The sequence below is a fragment of the Lactuca virosa genome, chromosome 4, assembly GCF_052849685.1.
Source record: "Lactuca virosa cultivar CGN04683 chromosome 4, Lactuca_virosa_CGN04683_v6, whole genome shotgun sequence".
Classification (NCBI taxonomy): domain Eukaryota; kingdom Viridiplantae; phylum Streptophyta; class Magnoliopsida; order Asterales; family Asteraceae; genus Lactuca; species Lactuca virosa.
The window spans coordinates 237,323,457-237,335,617 of record NC_136429.1 but is presented as its reverse complement, the minus strand read 5'-3'; the positions used below and the strand labels follow the sequence as shown (position 1 = coordinate 237,335,617).

Below are 12,161 nucleotides of genomic sequence, written 5' to 3'. Positions count from 1 at the left end.
AGAATTAGGAATTTCACTTCGTTTGTTTCGTCTAATGGTGGAATTGGTGAATCGTCATTCACCTATCTTTATGAAATTTGCACTTGGATCTCGGCATCCCATTTCTAAGTTGTGAATCTTCATAGTTGGATCCTAACCTTGATATTATATCTTTGGGTTATTCTATTAAGGTATCTTGAAATCTAACTAAAACTTTCTTTCTTTTCAGATGTCTACTCCTGGAAACACTTCTGCTTCGTCCTCCTCCAACCAAAACTTCTCTTTGCTCAATATATGCTCCAAAGTCGTTATGGATGGCTCAAACTATAACGATTGGATGCGCAACATCAAGATGGCTCTTCGTTTCGAGAACAAAGAATATGTTCTTGAAAAGGAGCTCAAAGAGCTTGATGAGAATGAAGCTACTCCTAAAGATCTTGCTGCCTACAAGAAACATTACGATGATGCTACCAAAGTGGCATGCATCATGGTGGCAACTATGTCCCCAGAACTGCAGAGGTACTATGAGGACTACTGGCCTTTCGAGATGAACAAGGACCTTATGGAAAAGTACCATAAGCGAGCTCGTCAAGAAAAGTTCGAAGTAGTCAAGTCACTCATGGCTTGCAAGATGAAAGATGGGGAGTCAGTTGTGTCACATGTGCAAAGAATGCAACGCTACATAGAGCGTTTGGTCAAACTCAATATTCACTTTGATGAGGAATTGGCCATTGACATGGTCTTGAACTCACTTCCTGAATGTTATGGTCAGTTTATTCTAACTTACCATTTGAACAATACTGAGCAGACCTTGGCCTAATTGCACAACTTGTTGCAGACAGCTGAGGCAGGGATGAAAGGTAAAAGTATACCCTCCACACCTGCTAGTGCCCCTGTTTTGGCTATTGGACAGGGAAAGGGGAAAAAGAGGAAAGGTCCTCCCAAGCAAAACTGGAAGAGCAAGGCTCAAGCTGGGTCATCTAGTAATGGCCCAAAGGCTAAGCCCAATGGTTCCACTCCCCATGTTTCTGATCCAAAAGAGGCAGTTTGCTTTTACTGCAACCAAAAGGGGCATTGGAAGAGATCTTGCCCACAGTATCTGCAAGATATCAAGGATGGCAAAGTGAAGCCATCTTCGGCAGGTATTTACACTATTTCTGCTAATAACTCATTATCTTCTCGTTCATGGGTCCTTGATACAGGATGTGGTTTTCATATCTGTTCTGATTTGCAGGGTCTAAAGGAAAGTGAGGAGATAGAGCGAGGAAGGATAAACCTGATCATGGGAAACAGAAAGTCTTCACCAGTAACCAAGATCGGAGTTTATCAGCTTCTGCTTAGTAATGATGTTAGATTAGATTTAATAAATTGTTGCTATTCGTCTGAGATGACGAGAAACATTATTTCATTTCATGCATTGTTCAGACAAGGTTTTACATATTCTTTTAATGATTTGAATGGTTCAATTTCTGTTTATAAGAATGGTGTTTTTATGTTTGAAGCTTTGCCTTGTAATGGTGTGTATGAAACAGTGACTTGTGTTGATAGCCTAGGAAATAGTGTACTTAATATTGACTTGTCTAATAGTGTAGACAAGGCATGCTTGTGGCATTGTCGTCTTGGACACATTAACAAGAAACGCATAGCCCAACTCCAAAAGGATGGAGTGTTGGAATCATTTGACCTAAAGTCAGATGATATGTGTGAGTCTTGTCTTTTGGGAAAGATGACAAAATCACCATTCACAGGGTCTTGTGAAAGAGGTGAAGGTCTGTTGGATCTCATACACACGGATGTGTGTGGACCCTTCAGATCAACTACAAGAGATGCTAATCGATTCTATGTGACCTTCACTGACGATTATAGCAGATATGGATATATCTACTTGATCAAGCATAAGTCAGAAACTTTTGAAAAGTTCAAAGAGTTTAAGCATGAAGTCGAAAATCAATTGGGCAGAAAGATAAAGATACTTAGATCCGATAGAGGCGGGGAGTATCTTAGTATCGAGTTTAACGACTATCTGAAAGAATGTGGGATAGTCTCACAATTGACTCCTCCTAGGACACCACAGTTAAATGGTGTAGCTGAGAGGCGTAATCGAACCTTGTTAGACATGGTTCGTTCTATGATGAGTCGGGCTTCGCTTCCCATTCACTTCTGGGGGTATGCCTTAGAGACAGCCGCCCACATCCTCAATCTTGTCCCTACAAAGAAGGTTGCCAAAACACCTCACGAAATGTGGACAGGGAAAGTTCCCTCGTTAGCACATATTAAAGTCTGGGGTTGTGAAGCTTTCGTAAGACGAGAGACTCACGACAAGCTAGCAGCTAGAAGTGAGAAATGTGTTTTCATTGGTTACCCAAAGCAGTCTTTTGGATATTTGTTCTACAGGCCTAGTGAGAACGTGGTCTTTGTAGCACGAAGAGGAGTCTTTCTTGAAAGAGAGCTCATATTCAAAGAAGACAGTGGGAGCACTATTGACCTTGAAGAAATTCAAGAGTCAGCCAATGAAGGAACCTTAGATGACACTAGCACTCAACCAGAGGAAACAGTTCCTGTTGAACCAATTGATAACTCATTACCTCTTAGAAGATCCACTAGGGTGAGTGTGCCACCTGAGTTGTATGGTTTTCATATTACTTCAGATGGTGACACATTCATAAGTGACAGAACACTGGTAAACTTAGATGAACCAGTCACTTATAAGGAAGCAATGGCAGGCCCAGAGGCTTCCAAGTGGAAAGAGGCAATGGACAGCGAGATTAAGTCCATGTATGACAACCAAGTTTGGAATTTGGTTGATAGTGCACCAGGTCGCAAGACAGTTGGGTGCAAATGGATCTTCAAGAAGAAGACAGACATGGATGGGAATGTGCATACATTCAAGGCTCGACTGGTTGCAAAAGGTTTTACTCAAACCCCAGGGGTTGACTATGATGAGACTTTTTCGCCAGTGGCTAAGATTAAATCTATTAGGATATTGCTCGCCATAGCTGCCTTTCATGATTATGAAATCTGGCAGATGGATGTCAAAACTGCTTTCCTTAATGGGAAGTTGGCTGAAGATGTTTACATGAGTCAGCCAGAGGGTTTTGTTGATGCAAAGTTTCCCAATAGAGTGTGCAAGCTTGAGAAATCCATTTATGGATTGAAACAAGCATCTCGCAGTTGGAATCTTTGCTTCCATGAGAAAGTCAAAGAGTTTGGTTTCTCTAGAAGTGAAGATGAGTTTTGTGTGTATATCAAGGCTAGTGGGAGTATAGTAACTTTTCTGGTGTTATATGTCGATGACATATTACTCATTGGTAACGACGTTCCAACCTTGAAAGAGGTTAAGTCTTGGCTTGGAAAGTGTTTTGCAATGAAAGACCTTGGAGAAGCTGCCTATATTCTTGGGATTAGAATATTGAGAGATAGAAAGAAGAGACTAATTGGACTTAGTCAGAGCACATACTTGGATAAGGTACTAAAGAGGTTTAGTATGGAAAATTCCAAGAAGGGAGAACTACCTATCCAGAGCAATACCAAATTGAGTAAGACTCAATGCCCGAGTACAGATGTTGAAATAGATGACATGAGTCGTGTACCTTATGCTTCCGCTGTCGGATCGATCATGTACGCTATGACATGTACTCGCCCTGATGTGGCATTTGCTTTGAGCATGGTCAGTCGCTATCAGGGAAACCCAGGTAGAGCTCATTGGATAGCAGTTAAGAATATACTCAAGTATTTGCGAAGGACAAAGGATTGGGTTCTTGTGCTTGGTGGCAGTGATACTTTGAGAGTAGATGGTTACAGTGATGCCAGCTTTCAGACGGATAGAGATAACTTCCGTTCTCAGTCGGGCTGGGTATTTTTACTGAATGGAGGAGCAGTTACTTGGAAGAGTTCCAAGCAAAATACGGTGGCTGATTCTACTTGTGAATCAGAGTACATTGCAGCAAGTGAAGCGTCGAAAGAAGCAGCTTGGTTGAGGAACTTCATCGGGGATCTCGGAGTTGTTCCAACCATCCAGGAGCCTATGGAACTCTTCTGCGATAATGAAGGAGCGGTTGCCTTGACAAAGGAACCGAGAGATCATGGTAAGACCAGACATATCGACAGAAAGTACCATTTCATTAGACATAGAGTTGAAGAAGGCCATCTTATAGTAAAGAGGGTGTCATCTGAAGATAACCCAGCAGATCCCCTCACAAAGGGTCTGAGTAGGGCTAAGCATATTCAGCATGCTCGGAGCATAGGACTGAAAGATGATATTAGTTTTAGTAGTTAGATTAGTTTTTGAAACTTGTAACAAAGTAAATGTAATTGACCTTTGGTGATTAAATAATAAAGTATTATTTATAAGTTTGGCTACTACCTTTTGTCGATTGTTTATTATTGTGTTTCATTTTTGCATGTTTTACTTCCTGAATAATGAGATTATTCAAACTCCACAGTCGCTCGTACTCTTGGAAGTAAGTAGTGAATTAAGACTGTCATGAATTGGATTGCAGATTGTCTAAGGATAGACATGGCAATAGAATTGCTGCAACGTTCATGAGTACTCAGAAATTGAGATTTGAGTATTGGATAAACCCTCGCTCAGAGTATTACTTCATGGAATTCATCACGAGTAATACTGAGACGATAATATCTTATAATCTTGAAACGAAGATATATGAGTTGTAATTTACAAGTCGGTTGTGCATTGGTGATACGAAAACGCATCAGTAACTTGGTGTTATAAAACGTATTGTCATGCATAATTTGATGAGTAAAAGATACAAGCATATGAGTCAACGTTTATTCGTTCCTTTTGCCCTAACAGGAAAAGCGATATCTGTGGGCCCCTCGATGATTTGGTGTTGACTTATGTGCTGGGCCCAGCCAGGACTAGATTGATGTGTTCGATTAGAAGTCCTACATCATCACAAATCAGGAATCGGGAAACATAGATTCTGGACAAACAGATTGATTACATTCCATGTCTTTTGTCTGGGGATATCAAGCAGAACGAAGGGTTATATGATCACTTATCTTAGGACACGTAACTGACTGGGTCAGAGTTCGGCAGCAGCTTTTGGAAGCTACAATTTGCTGGTCAAATTTAGAAGGCATACTAGCAATTATAGTTACAGACTTATCCAAGTGGGAGACTGTTGGATTAGGTGTCTAAGCCCATAACTATAATTGGTATGTACTTGAATTGATAGCAGCACAGTCCTTTTGGGTTGCCCTCAACCTAGCAACTGGACAAGGAAATTGTGAAAGGAGAGATATTAATTTATAAGATTAATAAATTAATATAAATGATTTATTAATATGTTAATGGATTAATATATTAATTAGAAATCATTATGTTTAATTAATTGTTAGCCAGAAATTAATCAGAATTGATTTTGGGGTTAAAAGAATTAATTATAAGGTACAGGGACTAGTTTGCAATTATCTAATAGTTGAGTGGAAGGCTCTAGAACCCCCTTGGAAGAGGGTGGACGAAATCTTTAGGGGAAACCCTAATAATTTCGTCCATAGGGGCTTGGATAAGGCCCTTGGGTTTGCTTAGGCCCTAAGCAAAGGATAACTAGGGTTTCCCTTAAACCCTAGATCCCTCAGCTATATAAGGAGCCTCCTGGTTCATGTTTTTGGTCACTCTTTCTTTTGAAGAAACCCTAAGGCCGAGATTTTGCATACTCCCTCCCCTCTCTCTTCTTCTACTTTCCTTCTTGCTAGTTTGGGTGTGATTCCATTAGAGGCATTACACTTGTGGTGCTAAAGCTTCCAAGAAGATCAAGATCAAGATCAAGAGGATTGTCAATTGTTTGCTATAACAATTGAAAGGTATGTAAACCCTAAACCCTAGTTTACTATTTTCGAAAATAGCCTCTCTCCTCTAGGGTTCTTGTTTTGCAATTCAAAGTTGTATGTTCAATAGTTAAAACATAGATCCAAAGTAGGTTGCATGTGAACTTAGGAATTGTTTTTCTAGGTTATTTGTTTTACCTAAAACCCATCAGATTCATCATAGGTTATGACCAAATTGCCCTTTGCAAGGTTCTTTATCACAAAGGATAGTTACATTACAAAATAGAAAATTTACCCCTTGTTATTAAATGACTTTAAGGTTTGTTCCCAAATTTATTCAAAAGACATAAATGATAAATCTTAGAAACTTAGTTAGTGCAGCCTCTGTAATCGACAATTCCTTGTAGGACACACCTTTTTTTCTTTCCAAATACCTTGAGTTTGTAATCGACAATTCGAGATTCAAGAATGGAAATTGTGTTATGTTCTAGATAATTGAATGAACAATGGGATTGGATGGAAGCCTAATATAGGCCTAATAACGTAATGTGAAATTGAGAGGGGAGGGTCATTCAATTTTTTCATCCGTTACATTAAAAAATGTGTGAGTCATGACTTTACAAATTCTGGTTCGATGCTCGCAGTTGATTCTAGAAAGTGTATCGGAATCAATGAAATCACGATCCATAGAGTTGAAGAAAGAAACAGAGGGGAAGATTGATTGAAGGTCTTCGACTGTGCTATCTGGGAGAACAATGGAACGGGGAACGAATGAATGAATTGGGGGGGGGGGGATTAGTTGTTTATCAGCCCTAAATCAAGTTATGTACCACAAAATGTATGTATAATGCCACGTAATATCATTAATGCCACATAATATAAACGAATGCCACGTAATGTGCCAAATCAGCTTAAACCTAAGATAGCCGGTCATATTACTTAAACTTGAACATGTCAAATAAGTTCAATTGGCAAATGTATACGAAAAAAACATTGTTACCTTAATATGGACAAACCCTAAAGTTGGCTACCTTTCTAGATCATTAACCCATTCTTTATCTTCAAAATTTCATCCTAAGAACACATGATATCTCATCATTTATATCATTGGTACACATGTCTTGTCTTTTTCTTCATAATCTTCTAGGAACACACCCTTCCATCTTTAGCCAACCTTGGGACACAAGCTATTCCTTTCTAATATTTTTAATCATCTTATCAGTTTTTTCATCACATTCACATGTATGCTATTATTATTATAAATCAAATTCGGAGAAAAATAGGTGTAAAAAGTAAAAACACATTTTGCTTGATATGCATGCTGTTTGTTAATAGCTCAAATATCAGTAAAAAAAAAGAATTCCGTTGCCGGGACTTGAACCCGGGTCTCTCGGGTGAGAGCCGAGTATCCTAACCAACTAGACTACAACGGATAGTTGATAGAAAGCCACGCAAAAGTGTTATGACTTCAACTAATCCTGATTTTGATAATATAATACTACGTAATATGTTATTTTAAGTTTGTCTATATCGGATCAAGTTGTTTTAAATTTTTTAATAAAGGCTACTTTTGGGGTTTGTTGGTGGGTCAAATAGTTTTAAAGTGTAACTGTGACAAGTTCCGAATTCCGATCCATATATACCATATGTAGCTGAAAAATTAATAAATTTCATATACTTGTAACAATTTGAACATCGTATTACAACTCTCTAATCCTACCAAAGTCAACAGCAAGACGCTGAAACTGTAACCAAAAACACATTACACATATGACATAACCAAACCAATCTACACAAAACTTCTATGAAGTAGTATTGGTGGCTCTAAAAGCCGCTAATCTTGCTACAAAGTCATCATAATCAGGAAGTTTAGGATGCACATGTCCATGTCCATGGCCTTGACTCAAATCCGTAACAGCCCTCGCAAGCCCTTTTTTAGTTTCCTCTGTTTCCGAAGATTCCACCTCAACAGGAAGTGAAGTTATTCGTGTTGGAGCATGAGCTGATACTGATTGTCTAAAATCACAACCTAATTTGTTCAACGTCTTTCTCTCCCTGACTCTTTTATTATTCTCTTCCTCTTCTTCATCATCATCATCATCATCATATGAAACTTTGGGTGTTGCTTTTGAAATTTCATTGTGCCCTTGAGAGCCTGACACTGCCTGTAATGGTCTCCGAACCCTCATTGATCTTGGTACTGCTGGCTGCTGCTTAGGAGGTGTGATAAGTGTAACATTTGAATTCGTTGCCACCTCTGTTTTGATGTAAGGAGGACCCACTGACCTTAATGTATACTTATCTGGTTTCAAGTAAGGAGGAGGCGTTGACCTTATTATTGCATCATAAAACTTTCTTCCTTCCACTCCTCCTACATCCTCAGAAGCACTACTACTACTGCTGCTACTACTATCATCTTGGCTAGTTGTGGAACTACTACTACTTGTACTTGACCAATAAGGGGAATGTTTGACTTTCACCTCCTCCTCCTCCTTTTTCTCTTTCTTTTCAACTTCACCCCTTGACTTGTATGGCAAACTGTTTCCAGTCCTCTGCTTATTATTTTTCGTTTCAACTTCAGCTTCAGCCCAAGATTTGTATTTGTATGGGAATTCATTTTCAATTATATGCTCCTTTTTTGCAACTTGACTTTGTTTCTTTTCTGTTTCAACCCCATTTTGATGATGAAGTTTAGGTAATTGTTTGTTTCTTTCATTCACATATTCACACGAATCCTGCAAAAACCAAAACATATGTCTTATTAATTTTCTGAAAAAATATAATAATAATGTTAACAGTTAGAAGAAAATGAGAAAATGGTTTACCTGTACAAACTGAGGTGGTTTGTATAATTTATGTTCTGAAGCCTTGGGAATCCATTCTATACCATATTCCAGTGTAATCTCTAGCATCATTACATTCTTTATGTCCTCACTGGGAGTCTCTGCCTTCAAGTTCTTCACAAACTAATAACAACATAATTCTTTCCATTTTACTTTTACTTGATTAAAAAAAATTAATAAAAAAACATGTTTTTGATTAGGTGTATGTAGTAAGCACCTCTTTGTTGACATAAGGTTCAAGAGAATTCCCATATCTTTCAGCAAATAAACTTCTCAGTTCACGCAATTCTGGCAAATCAGCAAATCTTGCAGCAGCAAACATCAGAGTTGAGATAGATTCCTTGCATTCCTCTGGGCATTCCCTATAGATCATGAAGAATTAATTCGTTAATTTTTTTTTTTAATATTACATGAAACTATATAAATAATAAATATAAAAAAAAGTTACTAGTTTACCTTTGCTTATCCATGCTTGAGAGATGATTTAGAATGAGCAAGCATGATTGTTCGACAAATTCATAACATGATGACAGATTTTGGTCAACATATAACTGTTCAACCTGTTTCCATCAAGTAAAGTTTTCATTAGAACAAAAGAATCTTTAAAGAGAAGTCTTTTTGAGATTATTCAGAGAATAAAAGAATCTTTAAAGAATTCAATCACATCTCCACAAGGCATCAATCATCAATCTTTCCAACCTAAAAGTTTAACTGCTTACAATTAATATATCAATAGAAGTCTTTTGAGAATAAAAGAATCTTTAAAAGTTGAATCCCATATCAAAAAGGCATCAAATGATCAAAATTTATATATGTAAGTTGTCACATCACATGAACATTAGTTATAAACCTGCCTTAATCTTGCTGCAAATTTAATCTAATGTTTTATGTTCATAAATCAGTTTTCATCATATTAAAGAGGTCATCATCCTAATGAACTCAAACAGGTAGATAAATTCAGATTTTGGACCCACAAATGCATATTTTTATACTTTAGACATAATTTAATGGAATCATAATTGTTGTCAAGTATGGTGCACCAATATTCCAATCTGTTCTTACGCTATCATCCATTCATCCTAGAAAAATATGCTTGTTAGAAATACCAAAACATCTCTGACACAATCAAGCATCCAAATAAATGCTTGTTAGGAATGCCAAACTGTTCTTACGCAAACAGATGCAAGTTAATGCCATGTTCTAAAATTTCTAAAATCAAACATCGAAAAACTCTTCTAATGTGAATTCAATGTATTAAAAAGTTGTATCAAAAGTCAAACAGTGCATTAACACAGGAAGATTGTATTCAATGGTGTGCTGATTGTCATAAACCTTAAATTAATAGCATCAATCCATCGTTATTTTCAAACTAAAAAAAGAGAACAAAGAAGATCACGAAAGAAACAAGAAAGCTAAAGAGAAGTAATTACCCTGCTATAGGCATTGGAATCAAGACCGTTCTTAAGAAGATCAGCAACATCGTTCCTCAGAAACTTCTGCATTGCGTTCCTCTTTCTCTTTATAATCTCAATTCTCCTTCTTGTCATCTTGATTTCTGACTTGCTGATATCGCAAACAAACAATACACGAAAACAAATCAAATACGAACAGATTTGAACGAGAAAAATCACAAAAAAAATAACTCCGTGAGAGAATTTCCTACCATTTCGAGTAAAACTTGCTTCTTAATATCGCGTCAAACATGTTTGCGTTTCTATTAATTCCTCAAACCCTTACTTTTGTAACTCCAGAACGATTATCAAAAACTGCGATCAAAACCTTCAAACGACCGCCATTGCAGCGGGAATCTAGGTTTGCAAGCAGCAATAATATCAACCAATGAATCAGAATGGAGAAGGATAAAACGAATTTGATTCAAAAATCCAAGAGAATATCGCATACAGATATATATGATACACACAGATGTTGGAAATATATTTTCTTATCGATATTTGAATGTATATACGCAGATTTTGTAACGAAGAGGGTGAAGGGGGTGAGTGAAATCAGGTGAGCTGGACAATTCAATATTTGTCCATAAGTTTCAACGATGGGACCATGTCAAACAGAATATGACCCTTTTTTTCTGCAAGATCAACGGCTGAGATGAGTTTGTGAGATAGTGGGACACCGATAACATGGTGCGTGTATGACACGAGATGTTTTCTCCGCCGAATATACTAACGGAGTGGGTTGCCACGTCGGAACAACTTTTTGCCGAAATGACAATAATACCCAGAAAACACCGGCAAATAAACCGTCGAGTACCCGTACTTTTTATTTTATTTTATTTTATATTTTTTAATTGCGAATTTTTATATTTTAATTTGCCGGATAACATTATATATTTGTTTGTTATTTTATAAACCGATGACATTATTCGGTAGATTATTTATGATTATTTGTTTCTAAATCATTTAAAAACATATGTATATTTTCCACATTTCCATAGAGATTGCTTTCTCTATATATTTTGTGTAAAATCTTTTGATATTGTATGATTATCGTTCTAAAAAAACAAAAAGATAATTTTCTGATACATTTTATTTGGGATAGTGTTTGTATGACCAGAAACATTCCATATGTGAGTGATATGATGATATTTGAAAATTTTAAATGTTATAACTCTAGAAAACATATGTATATTTTTGACAATGCGAAAGAGATATTTGCTAAAGAAATTTTTTTTTTTATAATTAAAATAGGTTGGATTAAAACATGGATGATGTTAAAGGAAGTTATTTTTGGAAAACAATCAGGAATTGTATGCCAATTGTCTAGTTAAAACTTAAAAGATAGGAAGTATATGTCATGGCTCCATGCATTTTAGCTGGCACTTGGGACAATGACATTTATGTAACTTATGTCCTTCCAAATTAGTGACCAAATCTCCTGCAAATTGCAAGGAGAAATTCCATATAGTTAATAGAGAAAATTAGACTATTGGTCCTGCCAAAAGTTGTATGGTGGGACAACTATGGAAACGTTTACGATTTTGGTCCATGTGGTTTGTAAATATTGCTCGTTGGTCTTGTGGTTTTCTTTTGTTTTATAATTGATCTAAAATTACTATTTTATCCTTAGTTTAAATAGCAACCAATAACACAAACTTAAATATTAAGTTTTAATCGCATCCAATAAGAAAACAAACTTTCAATTTTAGTTCTAAAATACCATTGTCTCCAATTTTAATCGGTTATACCCGATTACTTACCCACATGGCATCAAAGTAAAAAACAAACAAAAAACAATAAAACAATAAAACACCTCAATAACTTAATAGATAAGTTTTGTGGATTGGTTGCCATTTTGGATTATTTCCCTTCAAAAATATGAAAGCTTTAATAGTTATGTTCTTTAGTTTGTTTATACTTTTATATTAAGATAAATTAAGTAATATATATGTTTTTTCTCTTTATTTAAATTAATAATATAATTATTAATATTTTTTATTTTTATTTAAATTATTTAACATAATTTTATTATTTTTATTTCTTTTTATTTAATTATTTTCTACGTATTGTTAAAATACAATGTTTTTTTATTTGC

General features: G+C 36.2%; 1 protein-coding gene and 1 non-coding gene across 2 annotated transcripts; both read right to left on the bottom strand.

The window, feature by feature from the left end:
* Positions 1–7,129: 7,129 nt before the first annotated feature.
* TRNAE-CUC (transfer RNA glutamic acid (anticodon CUC)) lies at positions 7,130–7,202 on the bottom strand. Its single transcript has one exon. It is a non-coding gene; the product is annotated as a tRNA-Glu (tRNA).
* A 216-nt stretch (positions 7,203–7,418) lies between these two features.
* Positions 7,419–10,600, bottom strand: LOC145108100 (uncharacterized). The gene is made up of 6 exons (XM_079045095.1): positions 10,276–10,600; positions 10,043–10,175; positions 9,069–9,172; positions 8,830–8,974; positions 8,595–8,735; positions 7,419–8,504 (listed from the first exon to the last, which is right to left on the bottom strand). Exons 1-6 carry the CDS (start codon positions 10,314–10,316, stop codon positions 7,572–7,574), a joined length of 1,497 nt encoding a protein of 498 aa, XP_078901221.1. The 5' UTR covers positions 10,317–10,600; the 3' UTR covers positions 7,419–7,571.
* Between the last annotated feature and the right edge of the window lie 1,561 nt (positions 10,601–12,161).